The sequence below is a fragment of the Anabrus simplex genome, chromosome 1, assembly GCF_040414725.1.
Source record: "Anabrus simplex isolate iqAnaSimp1 chromosome 1, ASM4041472v1, whole genome shotgun sequence".
NCBI lineage: Eukaryota > Metazoa > Arthropoda > Insecta > Orthoptera > Tettigoniidae > Anabrus > Anabrus simplex.
Genome location: NC_090265.1, coordinates 1,089,479,008 through 1,089,503,439, shown reverse-complemented (window position 1 = coordinate 1,089,503,439; position 24,432 = coordinate 1,089,479,008). Strand labels below are relative to the sequence as shown.

The following is a 24,432-nucleotide window of genomic DNA, read 5'->3' as shown; positions in this document are numbered from 1 at the left end:
GACGTGAAATACGGTACGATCCCCGTTGTGCATTGCGTAAAGGTAGAAGAAAGATGGCAGTTCCTTACGCCAACGAAAACAGTCATGGGATGCCCAAATGAGTAGCATCGGAATTGAATTATCGAAACACATCGAACGTTTAGTTTCAAATGAATAATGGACATGTTATACAACTAAATAAATTAAACGTACCTATATTTCGTACCTCCTTCCGGGCTGAGTGGCTCAGACGGTTGAGGTGCAGGCCTTTTGACTCCAACTTCTGGCCCAGTCCGGTGGTATTTGAAGGTGCTCAAATACACGTCAGCCTCGTGTCGGCAGATTTTCTGGTACATAAAAAGAACTCGTGCGGGACTAAATTCGGGCACCTCAGCGTCTCAGAAAACCGTAGAAGTAGTTTTTTGCTATTTTGCTTTACGTCGCACCGACACAGATAGGTCTTTTTGCTAGGGGCTTTACGTCGCACCGACACAGATAGGTCTTATGGCGACGATGGGATGGGAAAGGCCTAGGAGTTGGAAGGAAGCGGCCGTGGCCTTAATTAAAGTACAGCCCCAGCATTTGCCTGGTATGAAAATGGGAAACCACGGAAAACCATCTTCAGGGCTGCCGACAGTGGGGCTCGAACCCACTATCTCCCGATTACTGGATACTGGCAACACTTAAGCGACTGCAGCTATCGAGCTCGGTGTAGTTAGTGGGACGTAAAGCAATTATTATTATTATTATTATTATTATTATTATTATTATTATTATTATTATTATTATTATTGTTACCGAGTTTTGGTGGTAGGTAGAGGTGTAAGAAGGTGCGGGCGTGAATGGGTCTCAAACTACGGAATCAAAGTTAATGTAAAAGTTAACAAGGTTATATTTCCTTTTCAATATTAAGTAATAACAAAGAACAGGTACTTAGTAGCCGAAACACAATTTGAAATGTACAATTACAGGGATTACAGAGTTTGGGCTTCGAGCCCTGAGTTCACAATTTTTGAGCAACTAGCCCAACTTTCCGATATACAAATTTTAACAAAGGGGCAAAAGACCCCAATCAAACCCTGGAGCACTTGCTCCAAATTACACAGTAAAGCCTCCTCGAGGCATACAACACTCCGTTTCCAAAAGAGCCACACACTCTTTAATTTAAGCCTCTCCTAGGCCACACCAAACTCCACCTTCAAGTTGTCCTCAACGGACATAAACACAGGGGTAAAATACCCAATCTACTGAGGTCTATTAAATGAAAAGCAGGTTAATTGAATGACCTCTAAAACAATTTGAGAGGAGGCGAACTTGCACTCCTAATACACTTTGATTTTAAAACCTACTTTGGCACTAGGCCGTTATTACAAGGGCTAATCCCATACTACAGAGGTGACTTATTAGCAATTTACATTACATTACGGAAGAATTGGTTGAGAGAATAAGTTCACCTCAAGACGATGTGAGTGGGAGCTCGAGAGGGTTAAGCACTCTCTATCCCGATATGTCGTTTTAAAATAGAATAGATACCAGTTGTTTTTACATTTTAGGAAAAGGTTACATGGTTGAACGCTTAGAACCCGCCCCGAAAGTTAAACTGCTGAGCAAGAAAAGAAAGAATTTATTAATCGGCCGTTACCTTATTGTTGACCGCCGCCGAGGAAAGAGGCGCTTCCCGCCTCCTGCTATGTACTTAATACACTGAAAGATGGAACAGAAGTGGCCCGGAGACCCTAAAATCAGCAGTTTATATACTCTCGCGGAAGTTTCTAGGCGTTAGGGGAATGAAAACACCCGCCCACAATGTTTTTATTGGATAGGACCCCGCAACAGATACAAGTTGGGGGAAGATACACCAGATTGGTCAGAAATTACTAAAAGAAATTCGGGATTGGATAAATCTAAAACAAGGGGAAAAAGAGGGGTATACAGCCAACTTAAACAATAACAGAAAGAAATTTAACAAGAAACAAACTTTTGAAATAAAATTTTTTCCAACAAAATAGTTCTTTGACTCCGCACTAGGGTGCGCTATTGTTGATCTTCAGTAGTGTCCTCTAGAAGAGAAAGTTCACACTTCTTACTTCAAGCGAAACAAAAACACATCAAAAGTGACACAGTTCAAAAACTCAAAATTTTCCACGTGGTGACATCTTCTGAGAAAGTAGAGAATTAATAGAGTAGATAAAGTTCAACCTTCCTCCAGAAGAGGAGTTTCAACTGGCGCAACTTTTAAATAAACGGTGTAGAGGTGTACCGCCCGGTACAGACCTCCCCCCCACAAAAGTTCCTCCAGGGGTGACACATGAAATCAGTTTGAAACAAAGTCCAAGTAATGATGTTGATACGAAGATAGATAGCAGAAGCATTTACAAGATTTCTTAATTCAGTTTCAAAATGTTGTTGTTGCAGGTGAATGAAAGTCTTTAAGTTGTAGAATTTGAATTTCTGAAGATAAACTTTTAATACTTAGAAGTGAAGAAATTTTTTTTGCACGGTCCACCAAATATTGCTGTTGAATTCCCAAATGTAGTTATCTCTTATAGTAACTGTCCATGTAGTTGATGTTGATGAAGTTGGATGGCCGGACCGGCCGTTGCAGCTTGCGTCCAAAAGGAGGCCGCTCGGACCCCTCAAGTACCCTGAGATACCGCTCGCCCGCACTATGAGGGGAGCAGAGGTGTTGAAGCACGCCGCGCCCGCGGTGAACATATACAGGCTGCGGGCCAGTAGCAGGTCGTGCGCCGCACATCAGCCTTGGCCGGGAGGAGAGTTCCGGCTCGCCGTGCACATGTCGTCCTCGCTGGAGAGGAGGGGGCCCATCCCCCTCCCCAGTCGCTGCACGGCGCTGCGCGGCTGCGGGGGCGCTGAAACATTAAAGCTAGGCGGCAGAATTGTGTTGGACTATCATCTTCTTTGAGGGTACAGGCTTGTGGAGAGGTTGAGGGGCCAGCGGCGTGTAGATATCCATGGCATTTACTATTATGAAGCCACAGTGTAAGGTGGAGCAGGAGACGGGAGCGTGGTAATGGCCGTGGCAAGAACAGGATGGCAGTTTAACGGGTCGGGGCAGATTTTACACAAGGCTTACATCTAAAACCAAAATATTACAGAAGGGGCAGAATGCCTTAAAAGTGAAACTCAAAAAAAAATATAACCTTCATATCCTTTCAAAATGATATGAAGCAAGTTAACACAGAAATTACACCGGTTTCACCTGGGACAGGTGAACTCTAAATATCCTCTCGGTGGCTGGATTACTTAGCAATAAGGTAACCGGCGTAAGAAAATCGAGAATGATACAAGGCCCATGAAAGCTGGGGGCAAGCTTGCCCGCGGGAACAAAATTTTTGACCATAACCTGGTCACCTACCTTCAAAGGGGTTGGTCTCCGTCCACGATCATACCTTTCCCTAACCTTTTCATGAGACACTTTAAGATTGGCTTTAGCCTTCTTCCAAAGATCTTTAATGTTGTCCGGATCTATTATCTCGGGTAGAATGTCATTCAGAGACCAGAGGTTAGAGAGCGGCGAGTTGGGAACAAACTTGAACATTAAAGAAGCTGGAGTGAACTTGTGAGATTCATGAACCGCCGAATTCAAAGCAAAAGCTATCCAATGCAGGGACGTGTCCCACCTGGAAGGATCTTCATGATGATAGGCAATGAGTGCGGACCTGAGATTACGGTTAACCCGTTCAGCCAGAGATGGTTGAGGGTAATAAGCGGAAGTAGTTACATGAGAGATGGACAAGTCAAAACAGAATTTACGAAATAAATTAGATGTAAAAGCCTTAGCATTATCAGATACAATGTATTGGCACGGACCAAAAGAAGCAAAAATAGAATTTAGGCAAGTAATAGTTGACTGAGCGGTAGCCAGCTTAGTCGGAAATAACCAGGAAAATCTTGTAAAACCATCTACACACACAAAGATGAACTTGTTGGCATTACCCTTTGACTGGGGGAAGGGTCCCACATAATCAATATACAGGCGTTCCATGGGGCGCGACGCTTGATGAGAAGACAAAAGGCCTACTTTAGTGGACATGGTGGGTTTACTGATCAAACAAGATTTACAAGCTTTTACAAGTTCCCGAATTTCACCGTCCATACCTTTCCATATGAACATTTCACGAATCTTTTCACGAGTTTTAAAGATTCCAAGATGCCCCCCCAATGGGGTCTCATGATAGTATTTGAAGATCATAGGTACAAGAACCGCTGGAACAACAACTTTCATCAACTTATCATGCCTCGAAGGGCAACATAGAACACCATTCCTCAGAACATAAGGGACAGCATGTTCCCCAGAAGAAAGGGTTTCCATTATCGGAGCCAGCGTCGGATCTTCACGTTGGTATTTCTCAATATCCCTAAAAAGCATGGGAGCATCTGTTAAGATGGCATTAACACCAGATAGTATGGACTCGGAAGGTGATGAACTGTCGACCGGTTCGTGGGTCTCTACGTCGTTATGAAACATACGGCTGAGTCCATCAGCAACAACATTTTCGGTACCTCTGATATGTCTAACATCAAACTGGAAGGCGGAAATACGAATAGCCCAGCGGGCTATACGACCAGTACGACGCGGCCTACCTAAGACCCAGCTTAAGGCTTGATTATCTGTCTCCAGGTCGAATTTAACGTGTTCCAGATAGAGACGGAACTTTTCTAAGGCAAATAAGACTGCCAAACCTTCGAGCTCATAGATGGAATACTTGGCTTCTTGAGCCGACAATGTCCTAGACGCATAGGCGATGGGTCGCCTCCCTAGTTCAGTCTCTTGAAGAAGGACTGCAGCTACTGCTGACGACGACGCGTCGGTTTGGACGATGAATTTCTTCGAGAAATCAGGCATAGCAAGTACAGGGGCATTACAAAGAGCTAATTTAAGGTCTTCAAAAGCGGCTGTTTGAGAAGGTCCCCACTCGAATTTGATGCCTTTCCTACGAAGAAGGTTTAAGGGCGCCGCTCTATTAGCAAAGTTAGGAATGAACTTTCTGAAGAAATTCACCATACCAATGAACCTGGCGATACCTTTAATGTCCTTGGGAGGTTTAAAATCACGGATGGCCTGTGTTCTAGAATGATCAACTGCTACACCATCGGGTGACACAATATGCCCTAGGAAAGACATAGAGGGCTTAGCGAAGGCAACCTTGGACAACTTAACAGTTAACCCAGCCTTACGAAGGCGATCGAGAACTTCTCGCAGATGATCTAGGTGTTCTTCAAAAGTCTCTGAAAATACTACGACATCATCTAAGTAGTGATATAAGTACTCGAATTTGATGTCGGAGAAGACCCTATCTAGTAGCCTAGTGAGCACAGCTGCCCCCGTGGGGAGCCCGAAAGGCACGCGGTTGTATTCGTATAAATTCCAGTCCGTGGCAAACGCTGTAAGGTGTTTAGACTCTTCGGCAAGGGGAATTTGATTATAGGCCTGATTTAAGTCCAAGATGGTGAAGAACTTGGCCTTACGAAACCATGAAAAACAAGAATGAAGGTCGGGAAGGGGCACAGATTGTAACACCACCTTCCGATTGAGAGCCCTGTAATCAATGACAGGCCTGAAACCTCCTTGGGGTTTCGGTACTAGAAAAATAGGCGAAGAATACGCTGACTTAGAGGTCCTAATAATACCGTCCTTCAACATCTGATCGATGATTTCCTTTAGAGCCTTCATTTTAGGTGGAGATAGCCTATACGGTGGAAAACGGACAGGAATCGAATCCGTAACCTCAATTTTGTATTCAATAAGGTCAGTGACACCAAGAGTATCAGAGAACACCTCGGGAAACGACTGACACAGTTTGCGAATACTATCAGCCTGCTCCTCAGGTAGATGTCTAAGGTCTAACAACATCTCATCCTGGGTAGGCGAAATAGAAACACATGACACAGAATTACACTTTAATAGTGGAATTTTACAACTAGAAGCAAATTTGAATGTGCACGACCTAGACTGCAGATCGAGCACAAGACCAGTGTGAGAAATAAAGTCAGCTCCCAATATAATGGGGCAAGACAATTGCTTGGCCACAAACAATTTAACTTTCCATGTAAACTTAAAAACACGAATTTTGACCAGTAAGGAACCTAGAATTTCTAATGGAGATGAATTAGCCGAAACGTATTGAACAGGAGAAGAGACATAGTCAGGAAGTTTACAAACCGTTTTCAATTTAGAATACCATTCAGCCGCAATAATCGAACAAACACTACCTGAATCTAAGAGAGCTGTTATAGGCTCGTTATTTACCTCAATCTTAAGAAAAGGAACAGGTGCGGGGGTATCCGCCGCAATCCTAAGACATTCTTTAGGGCATTCAAAAGATGAACTTGAAGGCTGATCGTTCTCTGCATTTACAATCTGTTTACTAGGGGCTAAGTCTCGGGAAGATGGATTAGTCGACTCAGCCGAAGCCACTAGTCACTTTTTATTATTGGCATAGGTGGAATTTGCACCAGAAGTTGAGCAGGAGGGGGTGCTATTTGAGTTTGGGCAATTCTTGGCGATATGTGAGAAGGCCCCACATTTAAAACAGCCTTGTGCTGAACCAGCTCCATTATTTGCCCTACTACTTTTGACTACTGGACATTTATTGCGAAGATGGTCAGGCGACCCGCAAGCATAACATTTACGGGGCGTGACTGGTCGGCGAGGTGGAGGCCGAGTGTTACTAAAGGAAGGCGGGGGTTCTTTCGCTACACGCAAAGAATCGGCGTATCTAACTCCTTCCGCTGAGACGGCCAACGCTTCAAGTTCAGAGAAAGTTTGCGGGCACGCCGCAAAACACAAGTATGACCTATAAGATGGTGAAATGCCTTCCACAATAGCTTGTACAATTTGATCCTCAGGGAAGTGAAGAGCAAACACCCTGGTATAAAACTTAATGTCTTGTATGAAATCAGCCAAGTTTTCATCCAACCTCTGTACTCGATAATAGTACTTTTGAATCAGAGATGACCTCGCGCGGGCGGGAATAAAGTTTGCAAGCAAGTGTGCATGAAAATCTTCAATAGATGACTGTTCAGCTATGGCTCTTACTATTTTGTCGGAGAGAATACCAATAGCATACGGATAGATAATTTGCAAGATTTGACATGGAGACAGAGAAAAAACCAGGGCATGATCCTGAAATTCCACTAGAAATCTTAAAAATGAAATTACGTCACTGGTGGTATTAACAGAAAACTTGGATATACCTCTGAGCAACATTGCCAATGGATGAGGCAAGCTACTAAATCCGGGTGACATAGTAGGTAAAGGTTTCAATGGCCAGGAAGTCAATTCAGAACGGATGTTACTCAATGATGCACGACGTTCAGATTCGTTGTCCAATGGGGCAGGGATAGTTTGAGCAGCAACGGTTATCCTATTAACTTCTCCCTTGGGAGGCGCTTCCTCACTACCTGGATTCACTATAGTGGGTTGATCAGATTTGGGAGGAACTTCCCCAGTTAACAATTGAGTGACCTTACTAGATAACTCGGAAATATTTTCCAGGAGCGTACTAGCTTCCTTCCTCTGAACGTCATTCAGTTTTAGAGACAACAGATCGTTAACCCTATTCGAAAAATGATATAGCCTGCCTTGCACACGCTTAATTTGATTTGGAGACGGATCATTTTCATCAAAAAAACTAACTACAGAAGCTAGCCCAGTAATATTCTCCGTGATCGTGGAAAGAGAGTCGTCAATTTCTTTCTCTCCCAAATTGGGGATGGAAATGGGCAAATCAAGGGACTCTCTAAGCTTGTTAGTGTCTACTGCAACCGTGCCTCCAGATTGTACATTTCTAATAGTCAATTCATAGATCAACTCCTCCTTGCGCAAATAGTTAAGAAGGAGAACATCGCGAGGGCCGGGCATGATGACAGAACAACTTGAAAAAAAATCAAAAAATTCCAGCAACTGAGAAAATGGTTAGAGTTCGGAACAAACAATGTTTAGCCGTCAAAAGGGGCTAAATTGAGACCCATTCAACCACGCTCTGCTACCACTTGTTACCGAGTTTTGGTGGTAGGTAGAGGTGTAAGAAGGTGCGGGCGTGAATGGGTCTCAAACTACGGAATCAAAGTTAATGTAAAAGTTAACAAGGTTATATTTCCTTTTCAATATTAAGTAATAACAAAGAACAGGTACTTAGTAGCCGAAACACAATTTGAAATGTACAATTACAGGGATTACAGAGTTTGGGCTTCGAGCCCTGAGTTCACAATTTTTGAGCAACTAGCCCAACTTTCCGATATACAAATTTTAACAAAGGGGCAAAAGACCCCAATCAAACCCTGGAGCACTTGCTCCAAATTACACAGTAAAGCCTCCTCGAGGCATACAACACTCCGTTTCCAAAAGAGCCACACACTCTTTAATTTAAGCCTCTCCTAGGCCACACCAAACTCCACCTTCAAGTTGTCCTCAACGGACATAAACACAGGGGTAAAATACCCAATCTACTGAGGTCTATTAAATGAAAAGCAGGTTAATTGAATGACCTCTAAAACAATTTGAGAGGAGGCGAACTTGCACTCCTAATACACTTTGATTTTAAAACCTACTTTGGCACTAGGCCGTTATTACAAGGGCTAATCCCATACTACAGAGGTGACTTATTAGCAATTTACATTACATTACGGAAGAATTGGTTGAGAGAATAAGTTCACCTCAAGACGATGTGAGTGGGAGCTCGAGAGGGTTAAGCACTCTCTATCCCGATATGTCGTTTTAAAATAGAATAGATACCAGTTGTTTTTACATTTTAGGAAAAGGTTACATGGTTGAACGCTTAGAACCCGCCCCGAAAGTTAAACTGCTGAGCAAGAAAAGAAAGAATTTATTAATCGGCCGTTACCTTATTGTTGACCGCCGCCGAGGAAAGAGGCGCTTCCCGCCTCCTGCTATGTACTTAATACACTGAAAGATGGAACAGAAGTGGCCCGGAGACCCTAAAATCAGCAGTTTATATACTCTCGCGGAAGTTTCTAGGCGTTAGGGGAATGAAAACACCCGCCCACAATGTTTTTATTGGATAGGACCCCGCAACAGATACAAGTTGGGGGAAGATACACCAGATTGGTCAGAAATTACTAAAAGAAATTCGGGATTGGATAAATCTAAAACAAGGGGAAAAAGAGGGGTATACAGCCAACTTAAACAATAACAGAAAGAAATTTAACAAGAAACAAACTTTTGAAATAAAATTTTCTCCAACAAAATAGTTCTTTGACTCCGCACTAGGGTGCGCTATTGTTGATCTTCAGTAGTGTCCTCTAGAAGAGAAAGTTCACACTTCTTACTTCAAGCGAAACAAAAACACATCAAAAGTGACACAGTTCAAAAACTCAAAATTTTCCACGTGGTGACATCTTCTGAGAAAGTAGAGAATTAATAGAGTAGATAAAGTTCAACCTTCCTCCAGAAGAGGAGTTTCAACTGGCGCAACTTTTAAATAAACGGTGTAGAGGTGTACCGCCCGGTACAATTATTATTATTATTATTATTATTATTATTATTATTATTATTATTATCAGGTACCGTAATTAAAAGCTGAAATACGTGGAAGAAAATAGTAAAATACGCGTGGTTTAAGAGGAAACAAGATGAAATGTATGTCACGTGAGTTACCATCGGACGCAGTAGTTACCTACAGATTACTATGCTTAAGACGAGAACCAGGTCAAGCTCGTGGGGATGAGTCAGCTGTAATCTCGTACTGGGTATAAACATCAAACATACACATCAACAAATCTAAGAAACATAATCAAGGTTACGCGTTAGAGAGATGTAGCTATTAACCTGAACGCCAGGCCGACGGTCGCTTTCATGAGTACAGATGAGTTATCAAATTATACACAATCCACAGATATCGAAGGTATCTAAGAAGATTCCGCCACAACTATATTACATTTTACTATGATGGTGCTAATAACAAATCGCAGCAGCTATTGGCTTTACGTCGCACCTACACAGATAGGCCTTATGGCGACGATGGGACTGGAAAGGCTAGGACAGGGAAGGAAGCGGCCGTGGCCTTAATTACGGTATAGCCCCAGCATTTTCCTGGTGTAAAAATGGGAAACCACGGAAAACCGTCTTCTGGGCTGCCGAGAGAGGGGTTCGAGCCCACTATCTCACGAATAATGGACACTGGCCACGCTGAAATGAAATGTCGTGTGGCTTTTAGTGCCGGGAGTGTCCGAGGACAAGTTCGGCTCGCCAGAAGCAGGTCTTTCGATTTGACACTCGTAGGCGACCTGCGTGTCGTAATGAGAATGAATTGATGATGAGACAACACACACACCCAGCCCCCGTGCCGGCAAAATTAACCTATGATGGTTAGAATTCGCGACCCCGCTGCGTATCGAACCCGGGACCCCTGTGATCAAGGACCAGCACGCTAACCATTTAGCCAAGGAGCCGGCCTGAAAGCCGGTGATGTTGTGGTACATAAGCACCTGTATCCACGACCTGCGCGTCGTGATGAGAATGAAATGATGATGAAGATGGCATATACACCCAGTTCCCGTGCCAGCAAAATTAACCAATTAAGGTTAAACTCCCGACCCTGCCGGGAATCGAACCCGGGACCCCTGTGACCAAAGGCCAGCACGCTAACCATTTAGCCATGGAGCCGGACTTAAGCGATTGCAGCTATCGAGCTCGGTAAATCGCAACAGATTACGCTACTGCGTGTTAAGATGATGTCGGTAGAATAAGACATAAGGCTGCAGTAGAAGAAGTGGCAGAAGAAGGTAACGAGAGCCACATGGTCAAGCAGTACAGAGCCGAACAAAGCGCACATTAGTGACACAGACATAAGAGTGGCGTGGTCGTAGGAACTACAGTCGCATGAGTAACACTCTGTTGTAGAAAAATAACTACCATACAGTACGGGCTCCGTAATTCCAGGTGGACGGTAACAAGACTATCTCGAATAGAAAAGTACGGATTTACGAACGTACACGAAAACGCCTGTGAACAACAAAATGTACCTATGTTAAACATTACAGTACAACAGTTTAGAAAACAAAAACATACAGATTGCCTTACACTAAAAGAAATTTTAATTTTTCTTTTGTAAATTAACAAAACACTCTAGGCAACCTTCTTAAGTTAAATGTTAACTTATACTTCCTATTTCAGTAATGATGAATATAAAACAATTATTTTATTGAATATTTATACGTGATGATGATGATGATGACGACGACGACGATGATGATGATGATGATTGCTGTCTTAATGTCATCGGCCCTTAAAATCAAAGTGTCCTCTGTTTTAACTCGTAGTGAATAAAAAACAAAATATAAATTGCTCGAAGCCTTTCCCGATAGATTCATGAAGGGCGACCCGTGTTCTGTTCTGCCACACGATACACTAGCAGCATATCATGGTATTCGTGGTATTCATACACTGGCATTATTCAAGTAATACTACTGATTCTACTACTACGAAGTAACTCGCGTACTAGTACAGACGATAATTCGCATCTCTGACAGCTGTTATTCAGGTCAAGGTCAGACAGACCGGTTTCATGTAGGGGCGGGGAACCCGTCCAGCCACATCCCCTTCCCTAGGTACAGCAGACAACGGAATCGGCACGAGACACGTTTAGTGCTTTTGTCGAACTGCTTACGTGGAATATTTTCCCACAGTGCGATTTCAATATCATGGTCTTTTGGGAGTGCAACTCGCCGTATGCAGAAACATCCCGCGTTGACGTCTATGTAAATAAAGTTTATTACGTCAACGAAAGAATGCATGGGATATGATTTCCAAGTGAGTAGTATCGGAACTGAAATGTCAAAACACATCGAACGTTTTACTTCATACAAGTAAGGGACATGTTATGAACATAAATGAATTAGACGTACCTTCCTTTCGTGCTTCCAACCGAAGAGAACTTTAAATGTAAATGAAAGCCTTCTAGCTTACTGCTGATTTTGCAGTGCCTATTAAACGTATCAAAATAAACGTTGCCAGGCTGAGTGGCTCAGACTGTTCAAGCACTGGTTTCATGAACTTAGCAGGCTCGATCCTGGCTCAGTCCGCTGGTATTTCAAGGTGCTCAAATACGACCGCTTCTGATCGGTAGATTACAGGCACGTTAAAGAATACCTGTGGGCAAAATTCCGACACCGCGCGTCTCCATTGGCACGTAAAGATGTATTATTATTATTATTATTATTATTATTATTACTATTATTATTATTATTATTATTATTATTATTATTATTATTATTATTATTATTATTATTGGGCGAGTTGGCCGTGCGATTAGGAGCGCGCAGCTGTCAGCTTGCATCCGTCGAAAAGCCAGTAACAATATTATTATAAAAACTGTGTTAGTCTATTATTACTAAATAAAAGTTAATCGCCCCACTCAAACATAGTAGCTCGTAATCTGTCAGAAAACACTAAAGAAAATAGTGAACTTTTAACTTTTAACAGGTCCGAATTATTATTAATATTATAATTGCAGACATGTCTCCGAAATTACCGAAACATGTACTTACAAATTGTTTTACGTCGCACCGACACAAATAGGTCTTACGGCAACGATGGGAGAGAAAAGGGATACAAGTGGGAAGGAAGCGTTCGAAGTCTAATAAAGGTACAGTCCCAGCATTTACCTGATGTGAAAATGGGAAACTACGAAAAACCATCTTCCCACTATCACTAGAATACAAGCTCACAGCTGCGCGCCCCTAACCGCACGATCAACTTACTCTAAGCTCCAATGGCGGTCTGAGTAGCTCGGACGATAGAGCGCTGGTCTTCTGATCCCACCTTGGCAGGTTCGATGGCGGCTCAGTTCGGTGGTATTTGAAGGTGCTGAAATACGCCTGTCTCGTGTCTGTGGATTTACTTGCATTTAAAAAAGTACTGCGGTACAAAATTCTGGCACTTCAGCGTCTCCGAAAACCGTGAAAATTAGTGAGTGAAACGTTAAGATATTAGTAGTAGTAGTAGTAGTAGTAACATTATTATTACGGAAGTTTTAATTAAACGGGTCCGTTACATTACCTATCGGCACTTACTGTCCAGTAATTAGCCTTCTGTCCACCTCTGTGGTATAGTGGTTAGTGTGATTAGTTGCCACCCCCCAGAGGCCCGTGTTCAATTCCCAGCTCCGCCACGAAATTTGAAAAGTGATACGAGGGATGGAACGGGGTCCATTAAGCCTCGGGAGGTCAAATGAGTAGAGGTGGTTCGATTCCCACCTCAGCCATCCTGAAAGTGGTTTCCCGTAGTTTTCCACTTCTCCAGGCAAATGCCGGGATGGTACCTAACTTAAGGCCACGGCCGCTTCCTTCCCTCTTCCTTGTCTATCCCTTCCAATCTCCCCATTCCCCCGCAAGGCCCCTGATCAGCATAGAAGGTGAGGCCGCCTGGAGGGGTACTGGTCATTCTCCCCAGTTGTATCCCCGACCCAATGTCTCACGCTCCAGGACACTGCCCTTGAGGCGGTAGAGGTGAGTCCGGAAACCAACCCTGGAGGGTAAACAGATTAGGAAAATGTCTCACGCTCCAGGACACTGCCCTTGAGGCGGTAGTGGTGAGTCCGGAAACCAACCCTGGAGGGTAAACAGATTAGGAAAAAGAAGAATAAGCCTTCTATTAGAAATGCCCGGCGGCAATTCCACAGTAGACCGAGCTCGATAGCTGCAGTCGCTTACGTGCGGCCAGTATCCAGTATTCGGTAGATAGCAGGTTCGAACACCACTGTCGGCGGCCCTGAAGATGGTTTTCCGTGGTTTTCCATTTTCACACCAGGCAAATGCTGGGGCTGTACCTTAATTAAGGCCACGGCCGCTTCCTTCCCACTCCTAGCCCTTTCCTGTCCCATCGTCGCCATAAGACCTATCTGTCTCGGTGCGACGTAAAGTAACTAGCAAAGCAAATCCACAGTAGCTATTTTTCCTTCAAGCAATGTTCACGCATATTTGCAGCTACGGTTTTTGAAATCTGTCTCATTAATTACAGTATGACTGAATACTTACAACCTTTTCTTTCAGTGTCCACCGTCCTTTCACTGACCTGAAAAGTTTATGAATAAGCATAGAAAACTCGCATTGTCTATTGTCAGAAATTCATCGTGGACTGTCGCAATAAGAGCACAGAAATGTTGCGCTCATTTTTAATTTACTTATTAACTATTTCCTTTCATATTGTCAGCTGGGATCACTGAGTAATGCCATTGACGTCTTAAAAATCACACACAACTTCACAATACTTGATTCGCATGTATGTGCTGGTACGTATCTTCGAGGTCACTGTAAGAATTCTGTGTACATTTCACACAGAGTACCCTAGACCGCTTTTCGAGTACAGCAAGTGGCTTGGCAAGTGAGTCATCCTCTCCTACTTGCCAAGGCTTTAGGGGAAGTGCACAACAACATGCGTTGGCCTGCGATAAGAAACAGGTTCAACAAGCCCTATACTCTGCTACTGTGCTTCCACTACGCGTGGACAGAATGACGTAACCGGCATATCCTGCTACGGCCGTTCAAAACACATTAGGTCCTGAAATATTTGGCTCAGTTATGGGCAAACTAATAGGACAAGGTAAAAAATACATAGCATATATTGTGAGATGTATTTTTCTTTGCCGTCTAGCTTAATGTCTGCACGTATACCCCTAACACCCTGTATATAGAGGGAGAGAGAGAGAGAGAGAGAGAGAGATTGTTTATTGTGCCTTTCTTCTCAACGAGGGAAGAAACGGCATGATCTCAAAGCCAGTGGTGTGCTTGCCTGTGCTATATTGGGACATTCTGGAAGTAATATCTGTAACCAATGAACTGTTATGAATGATTTACCTCAACGAATAAGACGTTTTATCGCGACACACCTTTACCTAAGTAAAGTGCATGTAAGCTGACAACGACAAACCTCGTTCTCTGCTACTCCTGGAAGTTAAGTATTTTACATAGCTCCACAGAAACAGAAAACGTGGTCGTGAATCGATGTTGCGGAAGATTCTTTACACTTCCATGGAGCAGTGTGAATTCAATTGTGCCGTCACATCGTCTTATATGTATATTCGAAAGGACTACAACGATAGAAAGGAGTTCAACTCATCACACCAGATTCAAGGGCTAGAATGAGAGCAAAGCTCTAAGGATAGAACTAGCGGATACGTGAGGACGGAGACACCCTGATTGAATCTCATCGACAGCAGAAAAGAGTACCTAATTTGCAAAACACTGTCTTCCAAAACTTTAATATAATATAATACGATATTTCCTGTTGTAGAGTCACATTTTATTAACTAGTAGCATTCTTTCCAATTCAACTACCTTGGTTATGGTAGATTTTGATGTAGTTTTGTGTCATGAGTCCGAAGACGAAGGAACATGCAGTGTCATTACATGATAGGGCAGTGTTGCTCCATTCAAAGGCGGAAAAAGCTATCGACAGATTGGTGGGGAACTTTCTGTTAGCTACACCACAGCAAGAGCCATAATTAAAATACAAGGAGACCAGTAGAGAAGTAAGCATCGATCTGGACGTCTGAAAGTGCTTACAACCCGAGGGCGTAGACGAATTATCAGTCTCTCTCAGAGAGAATCATTTACAAGTTCAGGAACTGTTGCTGCGGATATTCAGACAACGTCCAACAGGCGGACTAGTCTTTAAACTATACGCAAAGATTTGAATGGGCTTCATATGGATGGTAGATCTTTCAGGAAGTTAACCTTAAACATGTCTGCGTTTTGCAAAGGAATGCAGCAACAAGCCGATCGAATTTTGGAACATGGTTTGTACTTTCGGACGAATCGAAAGTCAATCCGATCAAGGGAAGAAAGTGTGGCGCAAGCCCAACACAGAGCTCAAAGTCAAACACCTGCTTCCCATGGTCAAACATGGTGGAGGATGTGTCATGGTACGGGGATGTATGGTGGCTTTCGGCGTTGTAAACCTAGCTGCAGTCAATGGTGCAATTGATTATATGAAATAATTACATCGACGTGTTGCGATGTAATTTGCTCCCTAGTGTGCAGAAATTGGGACTGGATGGATTGTTTTACTTCCAGCAAGACAACGACCCAAAACATACTCCCATGAAAACCTGGGAGTGGTTACTATAAATAACCCTCCACGTAGGGTTATTACTAGACATTGGGTCTTTAGGTCCCTAAAATAAGAAGTTTTAGGCACCTATATAGGAGGGGAAAATGCATAAAATAGGTTCCTATTGTTTTAAAATAGGTGCAATGAAATTAAATGTACTGTACCTATGAAGGAATACTCTAACACAGTAAAACATTGTGTTTATATTTTATAATGTTATTTTACGTCCCACTATTTACGTTCATGGTTAATGCAGTGTCTGTATTCTTTTTAAACACGCAAGACATTATAACTTAGCACTTGCGTACAATAGTTTAAATCTGGTTGAGGTGAAATCGCTAAAAGTGGAAAAACTTGATCAACACAACAACAAATTTATTCGTGGATCATTGTCGTTCTCACTGTCGTTTCTGCCATAATTTTGTGCACGGTGAATCACTGTCATTCCTCAAAGTTGTGATGTAATTTTATGGCTTTTGCTGTAGAAGATTAGTTTGAATGCAGAGAATGATATTTCATTTACTGAAATGACTGGAGCGTACTTGTACAGTGAAACCCTACAGGATTAAATCCTTCTGGCAGGTCTGTTTACACCAATTCAAACTATCTGACACATTTTCCAGTACTATATACCAGGGATTTCTGTCGAACGCCATGCCTACATTGTTGTATTTTAACATGGTACAAGCGTTTGTTAGGCTACATCCTTAAACAAGGTTTTACTGAGGTGCATTAAAGGATTTTTTAAAATTAGCTACAATGAGCATTAAAAGAGTGTAATTAAATGCTTCTTCGTAAAAAAAACGAGTTTTCCTTCAGATTTATATAAAAGTATTACGGATATATAGGGGCCGCCTGGCCGAGGCGGAAAGGCATGCTCGGTTCGCCCGGAAGGACGTGGGTTCGAATCCCCGTCAGGAAGTCGTAAAATTTAAGAAATGAGATATCCACTTCCGGAGGTGCATATGGCCCTGAGGTTCACTCAGCCTACACGAAAAATGAGTACCAAGTTAATTGCTGGGGGCAAAGGCGGCCGAGCGTAGAGATAACCGCTCTACCCCATCACATGCCGAGGTTAACAATGGTGGAAGCCTTTACCTTCCATTCCTCGAAAGGCCTTCATGGCCTGGACGGAGGTGACTTTGCTTTGCTTTTTATTACGAATATATAAAATATTGCCTAAACTACAGTTTAATATGGAAAAAGTAAACAAATTTTAGCTCTAGAACGTTGCTTCATATATCCCATGCTATGAGAATTGGCACAACGAAGTGTGTATAAAATATAATGGATTGTGAATTCTGGTAGTTGGGAAATGCCCCTTTACTGCTATAAGTTTCATTTGCATCGGCCGTATATTACCTTGAAAAAAGGACATCTTTACAAACGGCATCGGACACGTAAGGTTGATGTAATTTGTGAAAAGAAGGAAAAGAAACATATTTTCATAATCCCTGAAGTGAAAAGAAAAGTTTTAATTAAAACATTTCGATTTGCTTATTTGTTGCACTGCTGACAGGTAAATAAATTTCCATCTGTAGTTGAACACGGAAAGTCTGCAATCCACTGCATTATTGATTTTTCTTTCTTTAGACCATTTTGTAACATTAGCAAAATATCAAAAGGAAACTAGCACTTCGTATGATTTTTTAGCCTCAACTCATTCAGTCAACTGTAAAGAAAAATAATTTATCAATGCCCATGATCAAATAGGTTTTTGAAATCCACGAATTTGATACCGTCATTATCCGAAAACTGTAGATATTGCTCTTCCCTGTCTTCTGTCTCATTCTAGTAGAAAAGAATGGTGCGGGGATAACGGTAAAATCAGTGACTTCGTGGTTCCAGGCTTCCCTTACAACCCCCACACTCGCCCTCTCGACTGCTTTGCTGACTGTTTTTCTTAGATGTGTGCCGTGAAAACTTAATATGATAAATTGATAATATTAATGCTAGTGGCTTTGCACTATATGTCTTATGGCGACGATGGGATAGGAAAAGGCTAGGAGTTGGAACGAAGCGGCCGTGACCTTAATTAAGGTACAGCCCCAGCACTTCCCTGGTGTAAAAATGGGAAACCACGGAATATCATTTTCAGGGCTGCCGACAGTGGGAATCGAACCCACTACCTCCCGGATGCAAGCTCACAGCTGCGTGCTCCTAACAGCGCGGCCCACTCGTCCGGTGACAATATTAATGCATGGCTTGCGTCTTTATCTTAGATGCGTACTGTGAAAACTTAACAGTCGAATAAGTTAATGAAACTACTGCTTATTATATGATGTAAGCTACATACGATTTAAAGCAAAAAAAAATTCTGTGGGTACATAATACGCATAACTGTCACAGATAGGCTTGATAGGGTGATACGAAAAATAATAGGCAAAAGCTTAAATATCCCATGTCTAGTGATTACCCTATTGCAGAGTCCCGATCTCAACCTAACCGATAACCTGTGGACATCTCGACAAGCAAGTCAGACAACAGTGTTCGTCCGGAAAACAGCGCTTGGAGAGACTGCTCCTGGAAGAAAGGTTGAAGGTGACCCGGAATTTGAAAAAAATATCATACCTTGGCGTTTATAGGCTGTTATCAAAGCGAAGTTAATGCACAGTAGCTATTACACTGTGCACTTTTGCGAAAGAAAGAACACACCATTCAGTGTCATATGTTTGTTGCTTGTTGTTTAAAGGGACGGAACATGTAGGTCATCGGCCCAAGTGATATACGTGTGCCAATACTGTCCAGCTCCTGAAATGTAGGTGTGACAATACTTTTTTGGCCGACTATAAATACATTTTTGTGGTGGGGACAATTATACGTTTTTCTATAATATACAATATCAGCATTGTGAACACAGTTATGAATGTAATGGACCATTCAAACACGGTGGATCTAATACTCGGTCAGCCTAGCTTCAGTTACTGTGACTGCTTGCACTTCGTTAGGCACCTTTCATTATGATTCCAAGGAAAAATGTCCCTTCAAGTAGCAGGAATTCACTTTTAGTATCTTCGTTACCAATTTTCCGCCTGAGATCTTTCGAGGATTGTAATCCCAAAGACTACTTTGCAATAGAGCCAGCTATTTTTCGCCATAAAATCCAAATAGAGCGCAGAGTACTCCTTCATTCTGCACTTGACAATAAGCCCCTGTAACCTAGTGAACAGATGCGTTTTGTATACACTCCTAACGTTGAGAACGACCTTTACCCGATTGAAGCCGATGTCATTTTCTTCACTGAGGGTCCATCACCCTCTTACGAGAGCTCATCCGCCCAGAGTCATTGTCTCCCTTTAAGGTGCAAGGTTACTTCCCGCCGCCCAACTCCCGGCGTTGTGTCGCTGCCTGTACGATCTACACCAGGGGTTTCCAAATGGCGGCCCGCGGGCCGCATGTGACCCGCGGTGCCATTTTTGCGGCCCGCGAAAGCACTGTAAGAAATAATGTGAAGAAAAGTCACAAAAATATTTATTAGATCGTTCAAAAACGTATTAATTTGTATACGCCTTATAGACCCAAGTCAGAACTAATTATTCTTTAGTACTAGTTCCTCTTTTCACGTATGCACTTGTTCTCAACAGATTATTTTTTATTTTAAAACATTTAAAATCCAAATTTCAAGTAATAATATTATTTTTGCGTCCCACTAACTACATTTACGGTTTTTGGAGACACCGAGGCGTCGAAATTTTGTCCTACAGGAGTTCTTTTACGTGCCAGTAAATCTACCGACACGAGGCTGACGTATCTGAGCACCTTTAAATACAACAGGACTGACTCAGAATCGAACCTGCGAAGTTGTGTTAAAAGGCCAGCGCCGCAACCGTCTGGGTCACTCAGCCCGGCTCCAAATTTCACCCTTTTATCCAAATTTGAATGTTTTAAAGTTGAAATATGCATATTATTTCACAGTGGTACCTGTGCGCTATTTGCAGAATTTTACGAAAATTGGCCTATTCAAGTGCGGCCCGCGAACATGACTAAGGTTTCCAAAATGGCCCCCGAGCCCTTACAAATTGGAAACCCCTGATCTACACCATACTGTAGCAAATTTAAGCACTGGCCAAATATTTCCGATCGATAGTTGCAGTCGCTTAAGTGTGGCCAGTATCCAGTATTCGGGAGATAGTAGGTTCGAACCCCACTCTCGGCAGCCCTGAAAATGGTTTTCCGTAGTTTCCCATTTTCACACCAGGCAAATGCTGGGGCTGTACCTTAATTAAGGCTTCCTTCCCACTCCTAGCCCTTTCCTGTACCATCGTCGCCATAAGACGAATCTATGTCGGTGCGACGTAAAGCAACTAGCAAAAAAGAAAAAGAAAACTATATATGTATATATTTTAATTGGAGTATACCAGAATAAATTACGCTATATTTTTAAGGTGTAATGTGTTTAATTCATTATATTCTTGCAGAGAATATCCGATTCTAATGTGCACGCCTCAAAAATGTATTTTCAATTATTTGTATCAATGTGAACAGTTATTGAAACAAGTGTTACGAATGTACTTGCGTCTAAAAATGATAGGGGTGGTGGTGGTGGTGGTGATTATTGTTTTAATAGGAAGTACAACTAGGCAGCCATTCTCTATATAACACTGAGAAGTGGGAAACATGAAAGTGGTACGACTCTTCCAAAAATGAAGGTATCGGACAAAGAAAGACAAGAGCTACGAAGGGCGGGGTGAAAATGAAAGACTCCCTAACCCTCAGAACCTAATGGAAAAGAACACGAGTTGACCAAGGGAGGTCGGACATGACAGATGAAAGTGAGGAGCCTGGCGCAAGTAAGTAGAAACAATCCCAGTACCCAGCTAAGGGGCCCGTATTCGCCAACTCATGCTCACAAGTTAAGAGCCCTTGGGGCCCCGTTTGGTCGCCTTTTACGACAGGTAGGGAATACCGTGGCTGTTATTCATTCCATACGCAGACAGGGTGCGGCTGGCCTCCTAGAGGGTGACGCCGTCTCTCAGAGCAAGGAGATTTGTGTTGGTGAGGTGATTGACGGAGAAGATGAAGTAGGTACGGCTGTGGCCTATAAAGGTACTGTCCCGACATTCGCCTTAGTGTAGGAGAATGGAAAACCACGGAAAACCATTCTGAGGGCAGTCGACTGTTGGGACCGAATGTAGAGCTGCAAGGCCAGCGAAAACTAGGCGCTGTGCCCAAGCCTGCTCTACTTGGTGAATAATAATATAAGCAGAAAATAGATCACATTAATTTGAACAACACCGACAACAAAGACCACCACGAAAGCAAAGAGCTTTTACTTTTCGTTAAACTCTCGGACATATACCTGCTCAAAATGTAATTGTCCTTGGTTTATACTGTGATCTGGTCCTGGTTCGCCTGTTGTGATTGAGTCCTCAGACTGAAGTCCGGTTGGATCTCCAACAAGTGCCATAATGAAGTATCACTTAATGAGGATGGACTAAAACAGAGAGGGCCAGGTTTGATTCACGACCTTGATACTATGACGTCAAGCGACTATCATGCTGTGTGTTGAGTACCTGTCTGGATTTCGTTGTGCGTTCTAATTTGAACAAGAGATTATTCCCCAGAGTCGGAATGTACTTGTAAACTTCGATCATAGCCGAGTCAAACTTTGGCATTACCATTTCATTTAAACATTTGAATACAATCCGGGGAATATTTAAAAGTGGTGCCGTCCATTGAGGGGCTGCCTGGCCGAGGCGGTAAAGGCGTGCTCGGTTCGCCCGGAAGGACGTGGGTTCGAATCTCCGTCAGGAAGTCATAAAAATTTAAGAAACGAGATTTCCACTTCCGGAGGTGCAAACGGCCCTGAGGTTCACTTAGCCTGCACCAAAAGTGAGTACCAGGTTAATTCCTGGGGGCAAAGGCGGCCGGGCGTAGAGCTAACCACTCTACCCCATCACGTGCCGCGGTTAACAATGGTGGCAGCCTTTACCTTCCACACCTCCAAGGGCCTTCGTAGCCTGTAAGGAGGTGACTTTATCTTTTGTCTCTGAAATTTTCTCAAACTCTGGAGACATCACTCTGAATCATTCTAACACGAGCAGTAGTCACATTAGTCGTATACATTTTCTCCATTTGTTAGTTATTTCTTGGACAACAAGCTGTATCTAACAAATAATCACAATTAGGAAATAACTAAATGTAATGAAAATGTATTTACTAGTATTTCAGTCATGTAAAGGAATAAAACTATTACAATTACTGATGTGTTTAATTTGATACCCTAAAAGTTCAGAGATTTCATTCCAGTTGAACGCTTTGCACTACAGGAAAGGTACTCATTTACTATCAAACCAGTGGTCAAATAACTAAGTGAATATAATATATGAAGGTTTTTAGTCTATCAGATTTCAACCTGATTCTTTTTATCTCGACCGCGTAAGACAACAGCACGAACAAAGGGCAAGTGTAGGCTGTCAATCAACACACGGAGTTGCAAGAGCCAAATGATCGGCTGGCACTGGGCGAAGCAAGCAGGTTATAACGTTCCATTACCGACATGAACCACTGTTCCCATATTGGCAAGATTCTGCACGCTTGACTGTGCATACATCAAGAGGAAACAACCAATCTTGTCTACAACGAATTCTCAAACGGTCTATTCAAAATTGCTCCCGTGCGAAGCCCGAGGTGGGGTGGGATAGTGGTGTTGCTAGTAGCATATATTTGCCACACAAAGGTTATGCCACAGACTTGTCGTGTTATCTTTCCAACGATACCTACGATGCACAGCATGGGTTGCTTTCTGTGTAATTTATTTTCGTCCAATCTGTAAGTCAATACGAAACACTGTTGAAACGAATCATGTGTAATCTCTTCAGGACTTTAGTTACAATAACCATTATCACCTGCTTCTAAAATTTAAACTGTAGTGAAATCAAATAAATCATTTCTGTCACTAACATAATGTATTTAAGCCAAGTAAGTTATGTAGGTGAAACATACCACTGACGTAGATCTCCGAGAAGAATTTCTGTGCTGAAGCCCCCGTCCATTAATCAACAAAATTCTTTATATTTCTTGTAATACTCAATTTCAATTTAATGTTGCATAAACATACCTAATGTTACAGCAAGAGCTTTATTCTAAAAGAACTATGATGATTCATCCCAACAAACTTTGTAGAACATACCGGGGAAATATGTGAGCTGCCCTTCTAGGTAACCAGTGATCTAAATGTCTTGGAAGCACGTGACGCATGCGGTTTCCATGTTTCCGGCAAAGTACTTGGTGAAGAAGAACCAGGATACAAAATATAATCACCGTGAACTTCTTCATGACTCCGCCGAACCCCTCAACTGAGCAGCTACCGAACTATCAACCAGTACTTATACATCTGAACAAACAAACTGAACTATGCAAAGTGAACGTAAAATTCAAGTGTTTGTGTTTATTGCTTTACAGCCATCTGCTGAGGTGGAACTAAATTAAGTTCATGTGAAAAATATATTATTATTCACTGTATGCGGCTGATTTGCACTAAGAGGAATTTTAATGTAACTAGAGATAGACCAAGACGACGATGGTTAGACTCGGTTTCTAACGATTTAAATATAAGAGGTATAGAACTAAATGAAGCCACAACACTCGTTGCAAATCGAGGATTGTGGCGACGTTTAGTAAATTCACAGAGGCTTGCAGACTGAACGCTGAAAGGCATAACAGTCTACAATGATAATGTATGTATGTATGTTCTTGGAAAACCTTTAAAGGTTTTGTTAAAATTATCCATGCTTCTTTTCTTTTTTTTTTGCTATTTGCTTTAATCAATCAATCAATCAATCTGGAATCATTGTATTATGTTTGGAGATTGTTGTGCATTGATCTAATTAGCAATAATAGCTTTACTGTTCAAGGAATTCGACAAAGGAAATTGTTTTCGTGATTACGTTTTAGGAGTAGAATATTTTAGAAGAGAAACTTGAAACACTAAACCAGGAATGACTCGTTGGGTTATAATTTGTGCATTCTTCTCTGCGTCTGCCAGATTTGAAGTCTGCCTTAATTTATATCAGGTAAAAAAGTTCTTTGCTGAAAGTTTAAGGCTTAGGAATTCGTCCATGTACAGAGATATTTTCTTCTTTCAGGATTTTAACCACTTAGCTTCGTTATGAATGTGCAAAAATATTTCAATGAAATCAGTGGTTTCGATGGTCGAAATACAACATTGAAGTAGGTAATTCGTGCCGCCTTGAAGGGGAATTAACACTCATGATCATTAAAAAAAAACAAAAAAAACAGAACACTTTAAAAGACTAGTGATAGGAAGTTCATATTCAGAGAATATGTTCATTAGTATGTTCTGCAGAAACGATTAGCATTTCAGTCATCTAGGTTCAGCATGTGTCCTGTTGCCTAGT

The 24,432-nt window shown here is 42.2% G+C and overlaps 1 protein-coding gene across 1 annotated transcript in view; it reads right to left on the bottom strand.

Moving 5' to 3' along the window:
• LOC136876370 (uncharacterized) overlaps positions 1–23,391 on the bottom strand; it is a 62,261-nt gene extending 38,870 nt beyond the window's left edge. Inside the window, exon 1 of the mRNA XM_067150263.2 lies at positions 23,205–23,391. Coding sequence (XP_067006364.2) covers positions 23,205–23,350 — 146 coding nt within the window. The 5' untranslated portion in view covers positions 23,351–23,391. The remainder of the gene's footprint in view (positions 1–23,204) is intronic.
• Positions 23,392–24,432: the final 1,041 nt, after the last annotated feature.